The sequence below is a fragment of the Acomys russatus genome, unplaced genomic scaffold (genome assembly GCF_903995435.1).
Source record: "Acomys russatus unplaced genomic scaffold, mAcoRus1.1, whole genome shotgun sequence".
NCBI classification, from domain to species: Eukaryota; Metazoa; Chordata; class Mammalia; order Rodentia; family Muridae; genus Acomys; species Acomys russatus.
In genome coordinates this window covers 12576-39910 of record NW_026131600.1, presented here as the reverse complement: position 1 = coordinate 39910, position 27335 = coordinate 12576, and the positions used below count along the sequence as shown (strand labels likewise).

The window sequence follows — 27335 nt, the reverse complement described above, 5'->3', positions numbered from 1 at the left end:
TCCAAGTCTTGGTCTCAGTTATTCATGTATCACGTGTTTCCTCTTACTGGGTCTTCTTTAGTCACATCAGTTGTTTTGTTTTTAAAGGATGGCAATGTAAGATTTTAGTAAAAACTTAATCAGTAATATTAAAAAGGTGTGAGTTAAATCCGAATTCTGATTTCATCAAGCATTAAGTCTGGGACTTTAGGCAAATGGCTTAATCGCCTCATCCTTGACAGAGGAATGGTGAGAGAGCAGGAGTGTAGAACAGGTGCCTCATGCAGTTACTGCAGTAAGCAAGTTAAAGTATGCATCCGGTAAAATGAAGTGTTTTAGATATCCAGTGAGAGGAGAAATAGTATCCCAGCAGAGATGAGGAATGGTGATAACTCTAGAATAGTATGCAGTGATAATGTGGCAATGTATCAGAAAAAAATATCGTTTTTGTGTATTTTAGAGAGTTAAAACTTGCGTTGTATTCTCAAAGTTGCTCATGTGATCATCTAAGTGCTGGTGATAGAATTGTCATTCTAAGAGTAGCTTTCATCCTATATCAGAAATCCTGGGTTTGTTGCAAAGGGATTAGCTGACCTGTTCCTCTTCAAAAGTATAACTACTTAGACTATGGTTCAATTCTCTACTTATAGTCAACATTTAATGGAGTGATACTTCAAATAACACAGTCAGGCGGCAGAAAAATACAAACATGTCACATAATTCCAAGATACACACAAGAATACCTGTTCAGTTTGAATTCACACATGCACATGTGTGAATTTTCACCACACAAGAAAACTCACAGTAACACAAATACACCCTTGAAACAATTATATCTCAGGTATGTTAGTTTGAAGCCTTTCAGGTGTCAACATCATGTTGAAATGCATTCTATCCACAGAGGTCAGACTTTTAGAGAGACTCTACCTGCTGGATTTATTTTTTGCTAGAAACAAGAGACTTTCCCAGGGTGCCTTGAGAGTATAGTCAGTAAGAGTCCATCTATATCACTAGACTCATGAGGGCTTCCTCACATCGTTTGTTTGTATATTGAGAAAAGATACACACAATTAGTTTGGAAATAATCATTTTCAAAGTAGACCCCGACATTTGCCTCCATCATCCACAACAAAAGAATATATGCTCTCTTGGAACACAAAGATGGAGACTTTTTGAATGAGATTACACCGTCAAGTCACACATCTTAGTCTCCATCTTTTATGACTATGAGTGTAACATGTTTGAAATTGGGGCATGTATGGTAAACAGGTCTTCTTACCAGAGGTCCCTAAAGTCAAATTATTTTCTACAAAGTGTTAGCAGCTGTCCTGGAGGATTCTGATGTTACTGAACAGACCGTGGGCTGGGAATGGGCACAATGCTCCTGATTCGTCAGTCAAAAACATACCATCCTCTCTCTTTTTTTTTTTACTGACTTGGCTCCTAGATAATAAACAGATATTTCAATATGATTTTCTTCGTGAAAATTTCCCTCCATTTCCAAAAGCTCATCGAACCCTGAGAATGAAAGTTGTGGGGAAATCATGCTGGGTTGCTGATGTGATAATAGGAAAAATGCTTGGGCCTCTATCTCCCAGGAGCTGCCCAAGAAAGATGCTCTCAGGGGGGAGTGTTTGCTGGAGGAACCTTTGCTGACAAAACGATGTATCAGCCCTTGCTCATTATCAGTTTCAACTGGCTTGGAGTTGCTTACCAATGTTGCATATTTAATCGAGGGTTGTCTCTGACACTCATTCTCACAGGTCACCTGGGTGCTCTGAGCCCCAGAGAAGTTAGCACAGCTACACTGGTCACCAAGACAAATAGAACCCCTTTCAGGTTCTGGAGTGGTCAAAAGAAGGGAGGCCATAGTTGCTGGTACCATCTCATCTTTATTTTTCCAAGCTGTATCGACACTGATTTCTTCTGAAATGGGTTCAGGCTTCAGAAGAAGAGGACCAAATATCCCTGATTCTGCATGCATGGTAAAAAGATGCTCAAATGTTTCAGGTTAAAAGAAAAGGCACAGTTTAAAGCTCGGTAAGTTACAACTTTATTCTGTCATACTTGTAGAAAGGCAAGCATATAAGGTTAAAACCAACGTATATCAGTTAACCACAAAGGACACAGTTAGGGCTGAAATTTTAAAATATCAAAAATCAGAAAGGAGAGTCAGTCTTAGTTTATCAAAATCATACAAGAAAGTCTGGGGCTTGAGTTCTCCAAATGCTATGAACATAAACATGCAGACTTCTCTTCATGAGTAAAAACAAATTTGATACTTAATCATGGTCATAGGCTACACAAGTGAGTGAGCCATGCCTGCACATGCTTAGCTCTTGGGGGAGCTTGGTTACTGTGACTGGAAAATACATGCTTCTGAAAAGTCACTCTATTTTATAGTAAATTTTGTTTCTACAAAATAAAACTTTAATCTCCAAGCATTAAAACAATGGTTGGAATGCAACAGAACAAGCAAAACAAGTTTTGCAAAGAAAGTAGTAACAACTACTTTGTACAAAAGGATAAGACGCAAAGGTGGAAGGACAGTGTCTGACTTGACACATCACACCTGCGTTTGGTCACAGTGAGAACCTGCTGGAAGCTATCTGAAAATACGAAGTGATGGTTCCAACTTGCTGAATATAATGATTGTGAGAGAGACATCAACAGACTTGGAAACACTTATTCTTATACATAACTTCATGTAAAGAAACACCCTATGGAACACATGGAATGAAGACAAAACACGCAAGACAAATGTGCAACCTGGTGGGGGTTTTTTATATATAAGAACAAGGGTTACATCACAACGAAATTCTGCCCAACAGCTACAAATCAAAAATCTGTGTGCAGAAAAGCTGAGTACAAACAGTGGAAACACATCAAATTGTAAAATACTGTAAAAATACTGCAGATACATCACACCAGATAGTTATCACAACTAAATAGAAGATGTGTTCAGTTCATAGACCATACATGTGAGTTAGCCTTTAAGTGTTACAGTTTTTAAGCTAATTAAACGAATTCTGAGTTATTCCCTGAGATAATGGCATATTCAAATGTTCTTTACAATAACAAGTATATCTCATATAAAAATACAGCAGTTGGAAACTCTTATCTGAAATATATTAGTGATTAAAACCATAAAGGAATAAATATACTGAATTCTAAATATAATAAGAGCATAGACATATGGAAGGTTTAAAATACTGAATGATAAAATAACTGTAACTAAATGATATATGGTGAGAGAATTGATCCTACTTCCACTGTTTCTGACAGAAACTACCCATTTGTGATTTCCTTCAAACATTGTATTTTTCCCATCATTCTTTAACGACTTATACACCTAAATTGTTCTAAACTTTTAAGAGAGCTCAGCATCTGACCTACTCATTTCATTATCTTCTTTCTATCAATATGGAAAAACAGAAACAACACACAGCATGTGGTCATGCACATACGTGTTCCCCCAAAGTATCTGCCTCATATACTCCTGGTCCTTAAAGCTTCCTACTGAGTAATTAATTGTAGAACAGACCAGGGCCATCTAAAAGAGCATTCTGGTGAAAGGTTTTATTTTTAATTTTTTTAACCACATATTACTGAACTGTTCCTCATCAGTGGTCTGAAAACTTCTAAAAAGTTTATGTGTTCAAAATATATTTCACCCTATTGATAGGATAATTGAAAAATAAACTTCATAAATTCACAGTTAGGCATTCTATGATAATGATGTCTGTTAATAGGAAATAAAGAAGAAAAGGGGAGGCACAGCCTTTGTAGTGTCTTAATTTAACAATTTTTAAGATCCAAATAGAATTGTTAATCACATCTAAGTGACCCACAGACCTTAAATTTAAAATTATTTGTGTCCATCAGTTTGGTTGAATTTGAGTGTAAGCCTTAAAGCCCACACTATGTTAATATCACCACACACATTGTTGGTGATCTATGTTTCAGGGAGAAAGAACCTGTCCTCACTGTGATCCATTTATAAAACTCCAGAAAGTTCCACTTCTCTGTACACTTCCCTGTCTTCCAGAAGTGTTGGGTAACTCAGTGAAAATAAACTAGACTTATGGTGTCTGGCACTCTTTTCTGCTCTGAGAAACCTGACCTGGGTGCATGGGTTATTGTGATATAAAGCACAGCACCCACTGCTCTGTAATCATCACAAAATACAACTGCTGGCCTGCTTTAAACTAAAACCAAAGTCAGAACTTAAGCCATTTTCAAGACTATAGAAAACTGAAACTCCTAGATTATTCCAAGTTTGATACATGCAAGAGAATACTCACATTCATGAAATTATGTGTCTGTAAAGAAATCTAATGTGGAACTTTTCACACATAGAAACAAAAACTGAATACCTTCTCTGCAATTTGTATGTGGAGATTTTGCAAAATTTTGTGTCAGAAATTGCCTATTAGAATTCACTTAGTTACAGCATTATCTACCATATTTGGTGATATGCAACAAAGTAGGTTCTGACAGCAATAGATACACCATTAACATTTTTATAGCGTTTTAAAAATATTTTATTTATTTATTTATAACGTATACAGTGCCCTGCCTGCATGTACACCTGCCAGCAAGAAGAGAGCACCAGATCTCATTATAGATGGTTATGAGCCACAATGTGGTTGCTGGGAATTGAACTCAGGACCTCTGGAAAGCAGCCAGTGCTCTTAATCTCTGAGCCATCTTTCCAGCGCACCACCATTAACATTTTATAACACTAAAAATAAAAAATAGAAAGCAGAGACCATGAATATTAAATTTAAAATTTAAATGCCCTGAAAATCAAGCGTATGTCCCAACTGTACTACATCAAACCTACATCGTGGCCACAAATGTACGCTTCTCTACTAAACTCATCAAATGTTACTTCTTAGTAATTCAAACAATAGTTTAGGTTTGCTTCCTTCCTTCAAAGTGTAAACATCTTCTAATACTCTATGGACTATTGGGAAGTTGGTAGAGTGGTTTCATCTGTAGTGGTCATGAGAGACTTCAAAGAATGTCCGTTCGCTGTTTAAACAAAATAGAACAAAATAAGAAAGCAAAATAAAGAGGTTGTTCAGAAAGCCAAAGATAAATGATTTCCAACCCTTTGTCTTTACGTGATCACATGCTTTAAGTTCTTGTGCTGTATGGCAGTGATGCACTTAGAAAAGAGGGGAGCCAGTGTCCGGAGGGACCTATCTCACTCTATTTCTGGATGCCATTGATACCCTAAGGACAGACTGATCTCTCCAGCAGGGAAGACTGCAGTATCAATAGCAGAGTAGGTAAAATAACAGGAGTTCAATGAATATGAATTAAAAAGGGATGAAATCAACAGTTATACTGAAAAGTTTGAGGGGTACAAGAGACTAAGGGTTGAATGAAGAGAAAAACATAATAAAAGAAAATAAACTTTATTCAAAAGTGCCACAATGGCCTTGGGTTCTTGTTGTCGTTATTATTATTATTATTATTATTATTATTATTATTATTATTATTATTATTATTATTATTATTACTAGTAGTAGTAGTAGTAGTAGTAGTAGTAGTAGTTGTTGTAGTAGTAGTATTTGAGGCAGGGTCTCTCTGTAGCTCTGCCTGGCCTGGAATATACTCTGTAGACCATGCTGGCCTGGAACTCAGAGATCTGCCTGTCCCTGCTTCCCAAGTGCTTGGATTGAAGGCATACACCACCACTGCCCAGCTTGGATGCTGACTTTTTCAGAAATAATTGTGATGTAATAGTCAAAAGTGGAATCGCAGAGACATTATCATGAACTCTAAAACATGCATTTTTCAATAAATTTTCTGATCTAAGTCACTTCCATTTCTTGGACCATGGATTGATGCCTGCAAAATGAGTAGGTTAATATTATACTGATAACTAGAACAAAGCAAAGACCCCGACTCAGCACTTTTTACAATGTAGTAAAAGATAAAAAGCATTTCCAAAGCATGAACAGAAAAGGAAGAGTGACCTTCATCACCCTTGGCCTGACCACTGAGGTAGATGGCCATTGAAGCAGATGACCACTGAAGTAGACTTAGCCTGACTACTTCATAGTCTCTCCTGGCCCCTTATAACCTGGCACTATGAAGGAAGAAGAAAATAAAAGATAGTGAGTCACATGCTGCTAGGCCAGTGCTATGACTGACAGAGATTGTCTGTCTCTAAACAAAACTCTGACGAAGACTTACCCTGTTCTTCTATACATTTCCAACGAGAATCTATCTGTTTCCAGATGCTTCTGACCCAGAGTTGCCATTGTTAGGCTGTCTGTCTAGAGCCCTACAGCACATCAAAAGTCTAGGAACCCTCTAGGTTCCTAGGAAAAGTTCCTCTGGACTCTTAGTTTTACATTTAGCATTCCTAAAGTGAGTTGTTTAGTTCACTGTTGCAAAAAGATAATGGATGTACACGAAGGAACAGGGTTGCGGATGAAGGTGTGGTACACAAAGGAATGGGGCCTGGAGGAGGAGGGAGGAGAGAAAAGGAGAGATAAGAAAGAAGAAAAGGAAAAGAAAGGACACCTGAAATACTGTAAAACAAATAACTTAAAGTGAAGCTTTACAGCGTCCATTCCAATTGCCAGTTCTAACTGTGTTGTATTGATTTTTTATAACTTATTTACATTACATCTCAATTATAATCCCTTTGCTCTTATCTTCCTGTTCCCACCCACCCTCCCTCTTCTGCCTTATTCCCCTCCCCAGACCTCTGACTGGCAGGGTCCTCCTCCCTCACCATCTGAACACAGCCTATCAGATCTCATCTGGGTTGCCTTCATTCCCTTCCTCTGTGTTCCCACAGGACCTCTCCAACAAGGGACAGATATCAAATCACAGGCACCAGAGTCCATTTCAGAGGTAGTACCCCCTTCTCCCCTTTCCTTCTCCATGTGGAGAATGAGTTGTCCATCACCTACATCTGAGCAGGGGGTCAAGGTTCTCTGCTAGCAATGTCCTAGGTTGGTGCATGAGTTTGTGCAGCCCCACCCCCACCCTTGGGTCCAGATCCACCAGGCTTGATAGTCTCTTTATGGAGCTTCGGACAAGCGACTGGTTTTACATTAATTTTATTATTCATTTAATTTTATAGATTTGCAGTCTTGTTAATTTCTGTGTGCAGTGTTTTATTTATTGCAAAGTTTTTATTTAAATAAGAACATTTATTTGAAAATGTTTAAATGAAATTATATGGAAAAATTAAAGTTGAGATAAAACAGGTGTTTTGGGTTTAGCAGAAAAAAATAATAGGCAAACATACAAAATAAATTGAGGAATGTTGAGGTCTTTTATGCTATGAAATTGGAATCACAGAAAAAGCAAGTGCTTTGAAGGTATACTGTAACATATTTTACTACATCAATGATTCAACCTCTAAGAGTTTGACTCTTGGGTACACAGAGGATTCCGATTCCAGAGAGCAGAATGGATGCCCTTGCTGTTCTCATCTCGGGAGTCTGCTAGCATGCCAGAATGAGAATAAATGGAATACACATGATCTAAGAAGGAAAAAAATACAACGAATATCTCAAATTCGATTTTTACACAGGGAGAACAATCAGAAGAATACACATCAGAGAAAATGTGCAAAGAGAGCTTGAAGACCAGGCCATGGTTGCCATGGGTAGCCACTGCAGAGAGAGCTAGTCAGCCCTGCTGAACCCAGAAGGGATAGAAATGGCTGGCAAAATGCCTTTGCATAAGAAATGGTCTGGGTTTCCAAAGCGACCGGTTTGTTCGAAAACCTCTGAGGGAGGAACACTGCCACCTCCGAGTGTAGATTTCTAGGACACTAGCTCTGTGCATGGGATAGCAATCCCACCACCCCTGCCTTTCTGGTTCATCCCACATGAGTGGAAAGCAAAGGACTGCAAGACATTTGGGGGAGATTCTGAGGTAATAAAATCAAGCTGCGCAAGAATTTTAAAACAAAAGTCCTATAATTGGTATCTCTCCAAGACTGAGGCATGAAACCAGAACAGAAGGTTCTTACCCTGCCCTTGGCAGTGAAGATAGTGCCATGCTTTGTAACAATCTTGCAACTGTACTGGAAAATGGAGGGTAACAATGCCTCAGAATTAAAGGAAAATTCCAGTTATGCAAGAGGGTCTAAGAGCCAACAAATATAGAGGCGGCAAAAAGAAAAAGACACGAGAAAAGAAATGAGCAAAGAAATAGTGGAGTGTTTTAACGCTGACAAGAGATAGAATGGTGACTCTTTACACAAGTCAAATGGAAAAGCACACATTAATCAGCAAATTTCAGAATATCAAAACTAGAATGTTTTTCAAAAGGGAAAGCTACAAGAAAACAGAAAGGAGGAGATGTGTGAGTAGCCATCTGACACCACAGAAGCAACATCAGCTTCCAGATAGGAAGGCAAGAAAGGCTGATGTGTACTATTGGCAAGAAATCCATATTCCACAAATTACCAGGAAGGACAGATGGAAAGAAGGGGAGAGTGTGGTGGTTTTTGTGAAAATAGCCCCCACAGGCCCATAGGGAGGGCACTATTAGGAGTCAAGGCCTTGTTGGAGGAAGTCTGTCACTGGGGCTGGGCTTTGAGGTTTCAAATGCTCAAGCTATGCCTAGTGTCACTTTCTCTTCCTGCTGCCTGAGTATCTGGAAGAAGAACTCTCAGCTGCATCTCCAGCACCATGACTTCCTGCATGCTGCCATGCTTCCCACCATGACAACAGACTAAATGTCTGAACAGTAAGCCAGCCCCAATTAAATGCTTTTTTTCTACAAAAGTAGCATGATCATGGTGTCTCTTCACAGCAGTAAAAACGCTTAGATAAACCACATCGAGAGTGGTTTGCCACACAAGGAGGCTATCTAACCAAGGATGAGGAGGAAAAGAAATCTGAGAAACAGCTCTGGCTAGAAGCCAGTGCCTGATTAATAACCTACATCCATTCTACTGAAGTCTAGTGGAGATGAGAAGGGGATTTCTGCAGCAAAGTCTCCAATGAAGACAAGAAATGGCCTGTATAAAACAATGTATATAATATAAACACAAGTGGTTAGGTTGGCAGACAGACAATACATAGTATACTCATACATAGGTAGATAAGAAATTTTAGGAACAGAAACAAAGGAAGAAGCCCTAAAAGGGGAAAATGAAGCCAATTAAAATTTGTTTTCATTGAATTGATCAAAAGAAAGGCTTCCCATTCATACAAACAAACAAACAAAACTTATTTGACACTGGAACCAACAAGAAATGTAGCAATCAGGGCTGGAGAGATGCCTCCGTGGTTAAGACCACTGACTGCTCTTCCAGAGGTTATGAGTTCAATTCCAAGCAACCACATGGTGGCGTACAACCATCTATAGTGTGGTATGATACCCTCTTTTAGCCTGCAGGTGTACATACTGACAACACTGTATACATAATAATAAATAAATCTTTTTAAAAAGAGAGATGTAGCAATCATATTATAATACTTAGCTCCTCAAGGAACAAAAGTTACACTAAAAAACAACATAAATGTGGTTTATGTGTTTTTTGGTTTAAAATAATTAACCCATATACAAAATAAGGTACAGTGTAGTGACAATATATAAAGATTTAAAAACGGAGAAAAAATGAAAAAAAGAAACTATATCTCTATGTATATTATTTGTATATATATATATATATATATATATATATATATATATATATGGTATATATATATATATATATATATATATGGTAGTTCAAAGAGTTTCTCTGTGAAGAAAAAAAAGATGAAGTTTTTCTAAAGTTGCAGAGAATTGGAAAAGTTACAGACCAGTGAGCAGGTGATTAAATCCCCATTGCCTGTGAATCTGTGGCAGCAGCCACATGCATTTCTAGGAGCAGACAGCATTTGGAGACATAGAAGTGACACATCAAAAAGATTAAAAGCACACAGTTGAAAGTATTGTTATTTGTGGGTGGGATGAAGCAAGAGCTAGACACTTATATTTTTTCAAATCCTTAAGAAAGCAAATGGAAATGTCAAGGCATGCAACAGAACAAACATTGGCAGCCGTGCTTCCTGACAGCCATGGTGGAGCACTGCTCAGAAAACAGAAAGCTGGCAAATGATGAGCTCTCCCACGTGGTGGGAAGGATGGGGGTCATTAGGCTGTGTTCACAGGATGGAGAAACCACTGGGTTTCTGGGGGCCTGGACAAAGCCCTGTCAACCTTGAGACAGCTCAGCAGAGTCTGAAATGACAGAGGTAGTATGCCAACTTTAAGGATTGCTCAAAGTATTTCTGCTCATTAGAGACAAACCTGAGTGCACGTAGGAAAGTCCAAAAGCACAAAGCAGATTATAACACACACACACACACACACACACACACACACACACACACACACACACACACACACGTGTACGCTCAGAAAAAATGATCCAGAGATGAAGGGGAGAGGGCAGTGAGGAAGACAAAAAAACTGTCTCTGTACTTCCTATTATGAGAAAAGAAATAAATACAGAAACTTTAAAGATATTACATTATAGGTTTTTTTGTATATTTAAAAGAATTATTTATTATTATTATGTATACAGTAGCCAGAAGAGGGCACCAGATCTCATTATAGATCTTTGTGAGCCACCGATTGGTTGCTGAGACTTGAACTCAGAACCTTTGGAAGAGCCTGCAGTTCTCTTAACCTTGGAGCCATCTCTCTATCCTTGCTTTTTGGTAGTTAATTAGTTAGTTAGTTAGTTAGTTAGTTAGTTAGTTAGTTAGTTAGTTTTAAGGCACCATGTTAGTACATAGGGATTATTCCTTCCATGCTGAAGGCTGAGCTCACAGCTTGCACATGCTAGGCAAGTGTTCTCCCATGAAACACGACCCCTCAGATCCTTTATTCTACTTTGTTGTTGTCTTCACCATATGAAATTTTAAACAGAGAAGGAAGTATTCTCTTGGGAGAAATATCGTTATCGACATGGTACCACTGTACTGCTTATTATCAGGCTCAACGTGTTATTTAGAAACCTTTTTTGAGAGCTAGTATTTGAATACGGGAGTTAGAGAGAAACCTTGTGCATCCATTCTTGTCCTCTACCTCGTTTGGGACAGGGTCTCTTTGTTGTTCACCACTGCTTCTACCAGCTTTCTGGCCTGCAAGATTCCTGCAATTGTCTGGTCCTGGGCACTTACACACTCTAAGAACACTGGGGATGCAGACACCAGCTTTACGTGGGTAGCAGTGGTTCAGAGTCAGCCTCTTCAGCGAGGTAAGAAGCTTACATACTGAGTCATTTCCCAATTCTCATTTTTTTCTTCAAAAATATTTTAAAATCCTAGCACTTACACCTTTAAATTACATATTTAGTTTAGCATATGTGCTGGTTTAAATGGAAACGAGCCTCAGAGGCTCATATACTGCATCATCTCCTTGTTGACGAACTGTGTGAAGATGATTAGAAGGATTAGGAGAAGCTGCCTTTTTTTTTAACTAGGTGTAACCTTGTTGGAGGAGGTCTGTCACCTTCTTGTAAAACCTTGGCAATAAATGAGGATACTTTTTTGTGTTGTCCTAAGAATCTGATGGGGACTAGGAAGAGTTTTAGGTTAATGATGCTGGCAGAGAAGAGTTCAGGACAACCTGGTATTGACTGGTCACGTGGCTATTTAATGATCACTCTTTTGCAGATCTACAATAAAAACCAAGCAAGTGAGGGAAAGAGACACTGAAAATGGGTGGTTTGAAGAGAAAAAGAGCAGCCAGGTTAGTGCCAAGCCCTGTACTCAAGGAGATAAGATGTTTAAAGGAACTATTTTATTTAGTTTGATGCTAAAGAGAACTAGGGGAGTAGTAATCTCAGAGCAAGATCCTACCCAGCTAAGCTTAAGTAAAAAAGGGATCCATTAACAACTGAAATCTTCTCCAAATATAATACAAGAGGGGGTCAAATTTGCAGCTCCACAAGTAGAAGTTGGCAGCCTCAGCTTTAGCAGCAAGGATACAGGAAAAGAGTTACAGAATCGTCTTCCAAATCTAAGGAAAGCACTGAGACCAGGCATAAGATGGGGCAGTCCCATGCATGGAGGCCCAGAGAGGCCATTGTGTGAAGCTGTGAAGGTGAAGCCAGGACTGTGTCAGAGAACACGGGATGTTGGAGATGCCAGAGTCATTGGAGATCTTCCAAGAGGAGCAGCCAACGTGGTGTGGAGCCAGGCCAAGAGAGAGAAGTGCATTAGTGAATGGAACTAAAAGGAGATGGAGATCAGACATGAAGATGCACAGTTTGGAACTTGCCCTGCTGGGTTTCAATCTTGGCTTGTTCCAATGTTTCCTCACTTCTCTCTCTTTCGTCTCTTTATGAATGTCATTCTGAATGTGCCATTGAGTGTTGGAAATACATAATCTACTTTCTGATTTTGATTTTCCAGAGGGACTTTGACATAAGGTGGAGATTATGAAAGACTATAGGGTGTTTTGAATTTGGACCGAATGAACGCATTTTGATTATGATACAGCTATGAGCTTATGGGGATCCCTGAAGGTTTTGTGGTTGTTCTTGCTGTATGTAATTTTTCTACTTACCTGTAATAATATAAAGGTATATGCCAATAAAATAAAATAAAATAAAATCTTAAAATAAATAAAGAGTGTCTCTTATAATGTCTCTTTACAGAAAAAAAAAAAAAAAAAAAACACAGTGACCAAGGAAGTATAGCTTTTGATTTATTATAAACCAGAGGAAAGGAAAATGTTAAAAGATTGAGAAAATTAATTTTAGTGATACTTTAAAGATGAGATTAGATGTCTAGGACTTACAGGTATAGAACACATTTGTAAAAAGTAGTGTTCTTTCAAATCAGGATTTGAAGAATAAATTAAATAAAAATTTTGTATTAAATATATATATATGTGTGTGTGTGTGTGTGTGTGTGTGTGTGTGTGTATTTAAATACTAAAAATACACTTTAGAAACAATTTGGATTGTTTTAGTTTTGCAGTATCTTTTTAGTTTTTGAATTAGACATATCTCTTTTTTGCCTTTTTTGTTTGTTTGTTTGTTTGTTTTGTTGCTTTGTTTTTCAAGGCAGGGTTTCTCTGGGTAGCCTTGGTGTCGTAGACTCACTTTGTATACCAGGCTGGCCTACAACTCACAGAGATCCTCATGCCTGTGCCTCTGCAAGTGCTGGGATTACAGGCCTGCAACACCATGCCCAGCTGGATATACCATATTTTCTTTATTCATTCATCCTTTGAAGGTCGTTTTGATTTTTTCAAATTCTTTATTATTGAAAAATCTTTTATGAATGTTTGGATAGATTGCTGAGTCCTAATTTAAGCTGGGAAGAACTGCCAGACTCTTTAAAAGGGCTTTCCTGCTTTTATATCGCCATGAGCAGTCTGAAAGCCTCAGTGTCCCTGCTGTATGGTGCTTCTGTACTTCCTGTGATGGGCATCCCACAAGCTGTGGAGGGCACCCTGTGGCCTTGCATTCCCCTCATGACTAAAGATGCTGACCCCGTGTTCACTTGTAAATACAAAGAAAATTTTGTCTTTCCCATATATTGCTTTTAGAAATAGTCAGACCCTATACTTACAGTTTTTCAATCTGTAAAAATATGTGTGACATACAACTGACCATCTCTTCTATCTTTGAGTTTGTGATTTAGTATTAACCACATTAGAGGACACAATGCCAATATGAAATAGATGACAAATATTTCACTTTCTAAAATGAACCTGGGTTTGAATCCAAGTTTTTATAAATACTTGTTGAGTATGTGGTCAGCCTTGACTACTACTAACCCACCTTCCAGCCTATTTGTCATTTTTAGTTCATTTTTTGTTGTTTGTTTTGTTTTTTTGAGAAAGGATTTCTCTGTGTTGCTCTGGTTGTCCTGGAATTTGCTCTGTAGACCAGGCTGGCCACAATGTCAGAAAGATTCACCTGCCTCTGCCTCGTGAGTGCTGGGAATAAAGGCGTGTCCCACCACCTGGCATATTGATTCATTCCTAAGAGTGTATCTTTGTTACGCCCAAGAAATATATAAAAACTGTGACAACATGTATTGGAAATGAGAAAGTAAAGAGTATTTGCAAAGGTAATAAGGAATCTCTCATAAATGAGAATATTTACAACCCACGTCTTTTTTTTTTAATCTACTCTTGAGAGACTGAAGATGGCTAAGCAATTAACAAGGCTTGCTCTTCAAGAGGACCTGAGTGTGTTTCCCAGAACTCACGTTAGACAGCTCACAACTGTCAGTTCGTGCTCTGGAGCCTATGGGGACCTTCCTTGGACATTTGTGTGTACCTGCACGTGTGCGCGTGCACACACACACAAATATATCTATTTAATCATTTAAGAATTACCTGACTGAAAATTTAGGGTGATATTTCAATGTACTTAAAATATCTTCCAGATACCCGACTGAATAATGCACCACACTTAGCTCCAAGGCGGGGGACAGTGGTGGGTGGCAGTGTCACATCCAGGTAAACCAGAGTCTAAAGGCATTCACTGATTCACCTCTGATCTCTGCCAGGCATTATCTGGAAGGGAGGAAACATTTATCTGGTACAGGTTCAAACGATATTTGCTGAGGTCATTCTGGTTGTTTCAGTCTTTTGTGAAAAGTAGATTCTTTTTTCACAGTAGTATGAAGGTGAAATGCCAACTGTGCCATGCCGGGGAGAGAGAGAGAGAGAGAGAGAGAGAGAGAGAGAGAGAGAGAGAGAGAGAGAGAGAGAGAGAAAGAGAGAGAGAGAGAGAGAGAGAGAGCGCTTCAGCTTCCTTTTAAGAGGCAGTATGAGGACAACCCTGAATTGATCTGTGTGCACATAGTGACATTTTCGGATTCTTATGTAGATGGGAATTAATTATTTTTATTTTGAAAAATAAAAATTGATATTTAAGAGGTAAATGCATCTAGTCTGCTCTATTTCCTGTTTGAGAATGCAGTAGTCATTGACCATGCCGGGTGTCTACACTTGCATCCCAGAGCCAGGTGTGGAATACTCATCAGCCAAGTGAGGACTCCTCATCAGCCAGGTGAGGGCTAGTCATCAGACAGGTCAGACTCAAATATCAATCTCGCTTTCTTTCCTCTCTCTAACTTTTTACTTTTATCTTTCTCCTTCCCACCTCCCCTGCCATCCCTTGTTTGTTGAAACAGTGATCCTATATAGCCCATGCTGTCCACAAAATCACTATGTAGCCCTGGCTGGCCTGGCACTCACAATAATCCTTCTTCTTCAGCCTTACAAAACCTGATACATATTCCAGGTGTGCACTCCAGGTGTGCAACACCACACCCAGGGCATATGTTACTCTCTTATCTGTGCCCACTCATACCCATCCGTACTCTAAGTCAAGCTTCCCACATCCTATCCTTCAGCACACCAGCTTAAGGCTGTAATGTGATGTCTAATGATTAACTAATCAGTGTTTACCTTCCCCACCAGATGATATATTTCTGGTACATACACAGTTCTTCTTATCAATATAGTCCCAAGGTATAGCAAAATGATTGGTGGGAGACGGGTTTTCAGTACTATTATTGATTAATAAACTGACAACATGAGTGAATATGTAAGTGAAAAATGAACAATCATTACAGAAGCAAAAACAAATCAAAGAACAAGTTCTTATGCTTTCAACTTATCCCTAGCCACTCTCCTCAGCCTGACTCTTATTTCTTAAACAGAAAGAACATCTTAAAAATCTGTTCACCTAGAGTTTAGCAGCGATCTCTCATTAGTTATAGATACTCACTCTATGCCTACTGAACAAACACAAGAATGACTCATATGTGAAAATGCTATCATATAGATTCATAGTGGAAGAGAAAAGAATAATATTTTGTTAGTTGAAAAAATCGGGAACACTACTAAAATTAAAGAAGTCGAGGGTTAGAGGGTGGCAGAGCCCAGCTGAGGCATCAGAGGCCAACATTAGGAAAATCAAAGAGTCCACAGAACAAATGATTGAATGCAAAGCTGAATAGCTGTCCCTTTGAAAACAGGGTGTTGTTCCATCTGATCAAAGACTCTGATTCAACCAGTTGAGCTCTTTGTGGTGTGTACAAGAGTGTGTGCTTGTTCATTAATGGACAAGCTGCAAAAGCAGTGTTCTGTTGACTGCAAGTCATATGCCACTTGAACATTGAGAGATTTGTTTAGTGAGTTGCAAACAGCATTTTAAACAAATGGAAGAGAGTTTTTAAAAGCATTCTATTTTCTCTCTTCTCTTTCCAGCCAGATGTTTCCCACAAATTTTGTTTCATTTTTTTTATATTTGTATACCTTTGTCAGGCTAGAAGATGAAACTTACTTCTCCCGAAGGCCATGCCAACATCTGGAATAGTTGCTATTAGGATAAGCTCCAAATGGGGAAGCTAATCCTGGTCCTAAAATGATGTACCTAACGAGTGTAAGCTTTGTTTGTTTGTTTGTTTGTTTTGTTTTGTTGTTTAATTCTGCTTTTGGTGACAGAAGACCCCAGGGTTAACACAAAGACAGCAATAGCCTACAATGCATAAATATGTAAAAGTGTAACGTAAAACAGTAACTGAGACTTAAGACCTCTAAATGCCACAAGGGTCACTTTCTTTCCCCTACAAATTAACTTCACTGTGAGTTTTATTATGCTGTGTCCTGAAAGAAAATTATAGTGTCTAAAAATATTGTTGTAATTGTGGATATTATATAGTAGAGACTTATATTGATTCTAAGCCTTTTGAAAAAAGACAGCTCATTTATACTGACCAAAAAAAAAAAAAAAAAAAAAGAATCAACTATCTATTCTCCATCTGTATTGTTACTTTCTGTTGTAGTATTTATTTTTCATGTATTGTGAGAAGAAAGAAAGATGTGCTGTCAACTCTCATAGGATAAGGGGCAGAACTTTGTCTCCTGTGATGCAATGCCTACAGCCAGCTATTACTAAGGACAAATGAGGAACAGACTTGCTAAAAATTAGTAGAGCAAAATGAAGCCTTTTAAAGATATTTAAAAATCTATAAGTCATATGTCATCTAAAGTGCAGGCTTAGATATTCTGGGTTAAAATACTTAAAAAGTGGAGCCAGGCATGGTGGTGCAGGCCTTTAATCCCAGCACTTGGGAGGCAGAGGCAAGCGGATCACTGTGAGTTCGAGGCCAGCCTGGTCTACAAAATGAGTCCAGGATGGCCAAGGCTACACAGAGAAACCCTGTCTCGAAAAACAAAAAAAAAAAAAAATTAAAATACTTAAAAAGTTACCTTTTGGAAATTAAGTCCTTGTGCCCAGGAACAATTCTTGGGGTTTGGAAAAACTTCCCAAAACAACTTTTTCATTCTGCAAAGGAGAAATACAGGACTGTCATTACAGAAATGTTCAGACTGAAGAAACATTGACAGTTAACATACAGAATCAGCATTGGTCCACTGGCTCAGCTCATTAGGGCCACATCCATGACTACATTTGATTCCTTAAAGTGTTCACTAAATGCTCATGAAGCGCAACTTAACAGCCAACTTCCTTATACTGAAAGCTATATGCTTCAGTAAGTAACTCCCTTGCATAGGTTTTCCTTAGAAAACATTTTAAATGGCCATCACATGGGATATGAGAAACAAGCCCACTTGGCATGGTTCCACCCCCACACCGGCCTACCCATTCAAATAAAGCACCAGCTCAGATTGCAATGTCTTCTCTCCATCATGATCTCACTAAAAGTGCCGGTCCAGACTGAAGAGCTCTAAATGCCACTGTTACCAAACCTAAGATAACACTATGGGATTTCCTGTTATGAGACAGCTGATTCCTGAATGCATATACAGAATTGTTCTTATTGTTTTTGTCTTTTGTTTTTTAACAAGGGCTGCTTTATGTATCCCTGGCAGTCCTGTAGACCAAGCTGTCCCTAAACTCACAATGATCCACCTGCTTCTACCTCCCGAGTATTGTGATTAAAAGTGTGCACCACCACCACCCAGGTATGGGGGGGGGATGTAAAGCTGAATTCTGCCTTTATGTGTACGTTGTCATATCAAGATGAAAGTCATTTCCCGAAAACAACCTTTTCTTTTGTGTCATGTTAATTGCATATGGAACACACATAAGAGCATTTTTAATGCATTTATATTTGTTAATATTATGAGTTGAGCATACATATCATAACTGACTTTGAATACACTTAAGTTATACTCATTATGGCACAAGCCCTTAACCAAGTGCAGTACCTCTGGTGTGAGATTAGCAGTGTTCCAAGCAGTAGGACACAGGAGAAAATAATTATGGGTATGATCACATACAGCCTTGCATCATTCTTCTGCTTGTCCTTATCCCGTGAGAGAGAGACGTGAGTCAAATAACCAGCCACTTACAGAGACCATTCTGTAAAATCATGGACAGAACAGGCATTTGAATTTGACCATGTTCATATTACTTTCAAAACACACAGAAACATACACATATGCTAATGTCACTATGTCTATATTACCTTCATACACAGAGAAACTAAAAAGAAGAAAGTAGGAACTGCAGAGATGGTGGCTCAGGGCCTCAGAGCACGGGCTGCTCTTGTAGAGGGCTGTGGTTCACATCCTAGCACCCACATGGCAGCTCACAACCATCTGTAACTCCAGGTCCAGGATACCTGGCTCTGCCTCTGATGCCTCTGATCTTTGGGGGTGTCAGGAATGCATTTGATGCACAGACATATGTTTAGGCAAGCGGTCATAAACGGAAAAACTAAAATAAGTATTTCTAAAGGAGAAATAAAAATACATTGTGTCCACATTAATAGTTGTTTTAACTAATATTATGCTTGAAATCTAGCAAAACATTGATTTAGAATTATGTACTTGTGAGACCTATCCGTCTAATGGTTTTTTATCTCTATGAGGCTGAACGCCAGTTAAAGATGCGATGATGAACTCACTTTCTGCTTCTGTGGACTCTCTTGACAGCATCTGCCAATCTTCATTTTTTCAGATGTAGACACACTGGTGTCCTTGCTGCTTAAGGCCTCAGAGTGTGACACATGGCACCATATCTCGCAATATTTTCCTTTCCATACTCAAAGCTTTGATCAAGCACAAGAGCCCACAGAAGGACCACCTCCATCCTTTCCTCACCACGTTTTAACTTCGTCTTCATGTCCTGTATCTGCCCTCAAGGCCTTGCCGTTCTCCTGGTGCTGTATCTAAGTAACACATTTCCTGATCATCACTTCTTGTGTAGCAGTGGGTCCTAAGTCCCACAAAGACAGTCTTATGTTCACCATTTGGTCTCCAGTCCTTAGAACAATGTTCAACAAATACTTGTTGAGTAATAAATATTATTCTGAAGCAACTACAAATTTCTCTTTTGAAACTCCATTATTTGAGTTACTTGGATTTAATAACTTTAAAGGTAATAAAAAATTAAAACGTGGGTAAGGGCAGTAATCCAAACAGAGCGTGCTCGGTGAATTTAATGATCAATTTTCAGACAAAAGAAAGAAAAGGGAGAGAAAGAGTGAGAAAGGGAAAGAAAGAAAGAAAGAAAGAAAGAAAGAAAGAAAGAAAGAAAGAAATACCTTGAACAACCCAATGACACCTCTAGGTAAAAATCTCAGCTCTTCCATGATCCTTTAAGGAAGAAATTAATCCAATGATAGCATAACTGCTGACAAACCAGGGAGCACATAGAAAAAAACAAGTAAAGTAAGGCTGGCAGACACCTAATCAGGGAAAGCGTTTGCAATGCAAGCCCAACAACCTGCATTCAATCCCAGGAACCTACAGTAGAAGGGATGGGGTACCAAAGGTGGTCCCCTGGTCTGCACTTGGGTGTGAGGCACATGTGCAGAACATCAATATCACACACACACACACACACCACACACAAATACTTTTTATAAAGAAAAATACGTTTATTTTTACCTTCAGTGAAACCATTAATTATCTTTGGTTTTCCAACTCCTTCCATAAATACTGGGTAAAGGCTAAATTGATATTTCTCAATGGGAATGAAATTATCTGAAAAGAAAATATAGCTCATGTTAAGTAAGAATGAAATCTATATAAAAAACTGCAGCCTACGCTGTTCCAACACTAGTCACTATTTCAGGATTGACTTAAGACTACAGGAATTTCAAAAATAACCTAAACACTCCAAGTTTGCCAGAAATGATATCGGTTTTCAAGTAAGTTTTCAAAACTCTTAGATACAAATAACTGGTTTCCAAGGGCATGTGCCAATATGAGCCAGTTTGTTCAAGTTCAAAGCACATTTCCTTTTTTCCTGAGTTTCCTACTTTAGGACATCAGGCTCTCCCTTCTCCTGTCATCCTGAGAGTAGAGAGGATTCTCTCTTCCTAAGGGAGTTCAGCTAACTTCATTTTCCCCATTGAAAATGGCCTGCAAAGCCAGGTGCAGTGGCACATGCCTGTAATCCCAGAACTCAGGGAGGCAAAGGCAGGAGGATCTCTGTGAGTTCCAGGACAACCTGGTCTATTACATGAGTCCAGGGCAGCCAAGGCTACACAGAGGAACCTGTCTCGGACAAAAACCGAAAAAGAAAGTAATCCGCAGATATCACTCAAAAAGAATTTCTCTAGTTTTATCTGAGCATCTCAATACATGGAGAAAGACAATCTGCACAATATCCAAGACAGATCTGGCAATGATTCCTGCAAATACTAATGATATAATACCTGCAGCCCATAAGAGACAGGGCTCTGAGAAGCCTGCATCTGTCATCTCTCTGGCTTACAGTATAGAGTAACCAGCTATAGCGGTGACAGTGACCTTTGTTCCTTGTTTGGACTGTACAAATAAATTCATCTTGAGGCCAAATTCTAGATGCCTGCAGCTCATACTGCTGTTGGCTTTACCTCTCAGAGTAACTGACTGCTCTTGCAATAATAACACTGACCTACATCAGCAGGTTCAGAGTCCTCAGACTTCTAACATAGCCTGCCCCTCACTGCTTAATGGCATTATAATTGGATACTGAGGTGGAGGGAAATCTGGCATTAGACCTTAGAAGACATTAAAAAGCAAGACAGAAACAATATGAGCTCAACTAAGTAAATACCTCATATACACTTATAAAAGGTTACACGATCATCACATATTCTGACAGAAAGGGTTGGGGAGAAAATTTAAGACATCTGATTGCATCTGCATAAAATATAAAAGAAAAGCGCTCACAGAAATTCAGCAAATGTTCTGGTGGGGCAATCGGATTATAATTCAGTTGTTAGCACTTGGCGCCCTCATTTTGAGGTTGTCATTAACCAATTTATTATCTGAGTTGCCATCTCTAGTGCCATACTAAGCCAGGAAAAGTACTGGACACATATCATGGATATAATACTTCTTGACGTTCAAAGGGATTCTAAGCCATTTCATTCCATCATATTCATTAAGATTCTTCCACTTGATAACCACGTATAATAGATTGTAATCAGCAGGTGACAGTGTCCAGGACAGGATCACACACCTGCCGCTCAGCAAGAAAGCACTGAGTGACTGCACAACACTCACTGAAGGGGAGGAAAAGGAGGTTGTTTTCAATTCAAGATAAATGAAAATCTAGTAACAGCCTTGAAAAATGGCAGATGAATGGAGAAGAAAGAGGAGCCAGAGGATTTATACAAACAGCATGGAAATCACACGAGCAGAATGCAAGGAGTCTGTGACATGGAGAAGAAGAGGGATTCCGCCTCAAATCTAAACGTGGAGTTTTGATAGAGTCAAAATTGTTCTGAGCTGCAATCCCACACAAGTCTATTAGCTATCTTCTCCAAATCCAACCTGCCCTTCTCTCCCACTGGTTAGTGACACTTTCAAAGAATCCTCTTGGCAGAGCCCCTTCACAAGGTCTCAGTGCATTTCCACTTATGAAGAGGCCATTCCTATAGTGCTGACGCGACCCTCACACAGGCCATCTTAACCCACTCTTGACTGAGTGTGTTTCTCCACGCAGAAGCAACCCACCCTTCTTTTACTTTACCTCTTCCCCTGAAAAGTGAAAAAAAGACCAGATGTGCATCTGCTGGAAACTGAGATTTCCCCGACCCCAATCCTAGGGGAGGAAATTTAGTTTGCAACCAACATTATTTTCCTAAGATGGCTTCTCTACCCTCAACCCAAGATCAAGCGCCTGTTCACTTTGTTTCCAAAAATCATACTCCTGTCCAGGCACGGTGGCACATGCCTTCTGTCCCAGTACTGACAGAACAGAGGGACAAGTAGATTTCCGTGAGCTTGATCTACACAGTGGGTTCCAGGCCAGCCGGAACTACACAATGAGACTCTGCCTCAATCCCCAGGACCCACACAGAGGTGGAGGGTGGAATCAACTCTACTAAGTTGTCCTCTGACCTCCACACACTCACTGTAGTATGCATGCCCATAAACATGCACACACTCACAAAGACATATGGTGATAATTTTAACTGAAAAGTATAAATTATCCTTAAATTTTAGAATGTGGCCTGAACTTTAAAGAAGGAATATGACATATTTAAGCAATTAGAGACTTCATGAAAGAAGTGACTCTTGGAAAGGTTAGCAGGTTGGTAGAGTTGCCAGAAGATGAGTATTTTCCATTTAAATGATATTTTTGATACACAATCTAGATTAGAAGATCCTTTTGTGTGTGACTCCTGGGTCAGCAAGATGCCTCAGAAGGAAAAGGCTCCAGCACCAAGGCTGACAACCTGCATTATGTTTCCTAGAACACACATGTGGGAAGGAGAAAACTAACTCTCACAAGTTGTGCTCTGAACTCTACATACATACTCTGTCATTTAAATGGAATGTATCAATGCTCAGAACAATCAAATATACCAACATTAATGAAGGTGAGGTGTTCACTACTCACAAAGTTCACAACAGTTTCCAAGTCTCAGCAATTAATTTGAGTCCATATAGCTTATCATGCTACTACTAAAATGCATAGTATTTTATATATAAGTATTAAAAGTATATCTCATGCAAATATATACCATAATAAATAGCAAATAATTATAAAATAATATATATAACAAAATAATTTATATTTATATATAAAATATTCTATATTCTAATATTTAGAGAGTGACCCACCTTTATTATTCCAAATGGTTTAAGTATTAGATTGTCTAGAATATTGTTTTGCTAATAATGCCATTTCAGATATATTCTACCAGATGTACATAATTGGTTTTTGGTTGGCAATGTATTTCTCACATGGAGAAGAGAGGAGTATGAAAGTGGATCCTAGACTGTTCAGAGGATAATTTAGACAAGAAGGGTTGTGCAGAGGTTATATACTAAAAGGGGGTATCCAAGCTCAACTAATACACTGGCAGTACATCCTGCACATCTAATGCTCAGGGAAAAATCATGGACTAGAAGAAGTAAATACTGTAGGAGCCAGAGGCTCAGGACATATACTGTTTTTAGGGTTCCCCTGGACATAAACTCTGAACAATATGGCTACCTGAATAAAACCAATAAAATAAAAATGACAACACTAGTTGACATGCCAGTGTGGACAGGGGACATTCCACATGGCCATCTCATAGATGAAGAGCTATAGGTGATCAAGGTCTGCTGAGAGAGGAAGAGGCAGTCTTCTCCAGGGACGAGTTTCCTCACAGACTGACTAATCCCAATTGGTCAGCCCTGGGCACATGTACAAAAGAGCAAAGCTGAACAGGCTCAGTAAGTTATGTTTATATGCGTAATAAAGAATAAAGATGAGATTATGAATTTTGGAGGGGGTTCATGGGAGGAGTTATAGGAGAGCGGGCAAGAATGATGTGAATGCAGGGCTATAGGACAAGATGTGGCAAGCAGGCCACATCACTGCCTAATAGTGGGGCTGAAATAATAACAAGGAACAAGAAGTTCCGCATGAACCAACATAAAAATAAATAAATGGGGTGGTCAGCCGCCCCTCAGCATCTCTTTCCTTTGCTCATGGGCCTTGAGAAAGTTAGGTTGAAATTGACAAGGGCAGCCCCAATGGAATTGATGGCCAGAATTGTGACCGTGTATGCTTGCTCTGCCCACAGGAAGGTGAGATTGGTCTGCTTTCCTGCGTCTTCTGAACATGTCCCATTGTGGGCCGAATAGTGCTGCACCACATACCTCCTCATACTGCACAGTGAGGCATTGTTCATCAGGGGCTGCAGTAAACACAAAACTTAATTAGCACACAGACCACATTGGTCATATGAATGGAGAGCATGGAAGTCTTACAACACATTCCTAAGAGGAAACAGGAGTTAGACCAGGGCAGGCACTGCCCAATCAAGCAATAAGGGGTTGGGGAGCAGAGGAGAGTGAAAACTGCGCAATGCAGCAATTATAAGGCATGTAGCATAGGGAAATTATTTTCCTCTTCGTTTTTTCTTCAGACCGAGTGACTAAATCCATTGAAGACAATAAAGTGAGAACATGAGTAAGACATTTGACATACTAAGAATACGTAGGAAACACTAAGAATTTCCACTGTAGACACAGAGAAAAACTGACATAAGAAGGTTCCTCGTCTAACAAGCAGGCAAAGGCTCTGCTCAGGAAGAATCAAGCTCAGGTGTTTATCGCAATTTCAAGAACCAAAATAAATTAAACTTGCCACTGTTCCTTCCACGATATGCTCGAAAGACTGTACAGAGCAAGAAGAGTTTTTTGCAACAAACAAACAAACAAACAAACAAAATGGGGCTGGAGAGTTGACTCATTCTCTTCTTCCAACAGTCCTGAGTTCAATTCCCAGCAACCACATGATGTCTCAAAACCATCTACAATAAGATCTGATGCCCTCTTCTGGTGTGTTGGCAGAATACTGTATTAATAAGAAATAAATAAACAAATCTTTTAAAACAGATGAATGAAAACCTTGAAGGTTAACAAATAACAGAAGATTTCTGGGCAGTGTATGCGACTCTGGGTATTTTGGTCCCATAGTTTTATATATATATATAAAAATCATACCATGTTATGGAAGATTCCTGTATAAAAAACATAGCCACTCCAATACTGCGTATCCACTGAGAAGAGTCCAGCCATGACCTGCATTTCTCAATAACATTCACCTGTATTGCAGGTAAAACTGAATGCTGCCCAGTCCCTTAGAAAACTATAACAAGCTGAGTTTTATAAAAACAGACTAGAACAGATGTCTCCAAGTCACAAGTGACAGAGGCACACTCACACAGACACAAGTATTCTGCAGTAGCAGACCCTCATGGATGGCAGGGTGGAAGAACACTGACACAGACACATGTATCCTGCAGTGGCAGGCCCTCATTGGTGGCAGGGTGGAGGTATAATGTAAGGAAACACCATAAGGGGAAAAAAGGTTATAAGGAAACACCAGTTTTATATTATCTGAAAAAACAGCCATGCCCTTTTATGTGTTAATATTTTTTTTGTTATCATAAGTAAAAAAAAAATCAAAGATATCATAGGATGTTAATGGCTCACCTGTACATTTACCGCCCTAAGCCTAAAATGAACTTTTCTCTCAATTCCTGATTTCCTTGACAGGATAATAGTGTGAAAAATATTCCTTTTTCCAAGACTGTCTTCTCTTTTAGGCCATCTTACCATAGAAACTCAAGAGTATATGCATATATACAGGCCCCATGGACATACATATATCTATAAATATTTCTTTAAGCTTAACATGAGCTTATGTTGATGTCTAATTCAAACCTGTGACTGCAAGGATTATTCTGGCTGGCTCTCTAGTTAGTCTGAAGCCTTCCAGGAGAGCAGTGAAAAATGGGCTCACCTCCATTCATCTTCCTAATTTTTCTATTCCAAGGTAAACATATACAGATGTAATAACTGTTAGCCTGCATCCCTGGAAGAAATGCACAACTTCAAATTGTCTATGTAGTGTCTCACATCTTTCATCCTCCTAACTCGCTTCCAAGGTTAATTAGGCCTTTTTCTTTGCTACCCTGAGTGAGGTAATTTCATACAATTGTGCCAGAGATATCCTAGCCATAGTCTGTATTTCCCCCTGGAATCTTCCAGTCTATGAATGTTTTTAATCTATGTGCTTTCAGGTTTAATCTTCATCCTATGATGTTTTGAGTTTGCTCAAATATGTAGTGTTGTGTGCCTATGAGGACATCACCCATGTTGTCACAGCACTCCAAGGAGAAGGGAACAACAACTGCATAGACTGGTTCAGACTGGATGAGTGGAGATGAAGCTGCTTCAGGACAGGCATGGAGATGTCTTGATCAGAGATATTGACCTTGATGAGCTGGGATCATTAACTCAGGGAAGGAAAGACAGAATGAAGTGAGGGTCTCCTACCCAATGCAGCTCCAATCCTAAATGTTCAAGTATATCTGTGAATCTCTACAGAAGAGCTCCAAAAGGATCAACTCATACAGCATAGAGCACTGCAGCCCTCAGCCTTAGAGGGTTGAGCTCACAGAAGTCCAGGTACTGGGACAGGTGATCCAACTCTGACTGGGAGAGCTCACGGTGAATGACAGATAAGTCTTCAGGAGGGTCTTCAGAAACCTGAGGAGAGAACATGAGATGGGATATAGGAAATGGTGATGTAGAGGGTTGGTGGTGGGACCGACATTTAGACAGATCACATTTGTCCTAAAGTCAGTCTATCCAAATGAACATCATGTCCAGGACAGTGCGTTTTGTTGTGTGCACACATATTTCAACATCTTTCTAGTCTGAGGCCTGTGGGTGTCACTTTTGACCTCTTCTACTGCCCAGTAGTGCAGCTCCTTGCCCATTGTCAAGCAGAAAAGCACAGTGGTTCCCACCACAGGGTCACATGGTAAAAGTGAAAAAACTGACTTCTCTAAACATGATTCAGCAGCATTTCAGGTGAAGATCCCTGAGAAGCTTCCTGAAAGCTGTTCCTCCACAGAGCCATATTCCTGCCCAGGGTCTTCACCTGCCCTCAGCCTCAACCCCAGTGGGGCTCGTTTTCATTTAATGAAGTCCACCGCACTGCACTCAGCTCCTCTGCCATGACAGCTGCAGGAGTGTGGGTGGACTCTGACTGTTACTGGTTTTCAGGACAAGGATCCAGGAAAACATGGACACAAAGACAGAAACAATGACAAGAAACCTAAGAGCTTTTCTCCCCCACACAGAGACCTCGCAGAAAAACATCTCTGACAGATAGAGTTCGGCAGATCTCCATCCAGAAAAAGAACTTAGAATAGAGTGATTGACACGAATTCATTCCGTGGTCCAAGACACAAACATTGAGTTGATTTTGATGGGTTAATTGCTTAATTTTTTAATTTTTCAAGATGAGTTCTCACTGTGTACCTATGGTTGAGCTAGAATTCATTATGGTGCCAAGGATTGGTTTGAAATCCCAGCAATCCTCTGGTTTCCAGCTGCTATGTACCATGGGGTAA

At 39.4% G+C, this 27335-nt stretch overlaps 1 protein-coding gene across 1 annotated transcript; it reads right to left on the bottom strand.

Moving 5' to 3' along the window:
• Window positions 1–1161: 1161 nt before the first annotated feature.
• On the bottom strand, window positions 1162–26463 carry LOC127186314 (leptin receptor-like; the record flags this gene model as incomplete). The annotated part of the gene is given in 10 exon segments (XM_051142736.1): window positions 1162–1196; window positions 1199–1406; window positions 1409–1992; window positions 17214–17287; window positions 18175–18272; window positions 18591–18700; window positions 19861–19956; window positions 21279–21469; window positions 23887–24101; window positions 26329–26463. Coding segments are annotated over 10 exon segments (1746 nt in total), but the record flags the coding sequence as incomplete, so codon positions are not given.
• Between the last annotated feature and the right edge of the window lie 872 nt (window positions 26464–27335).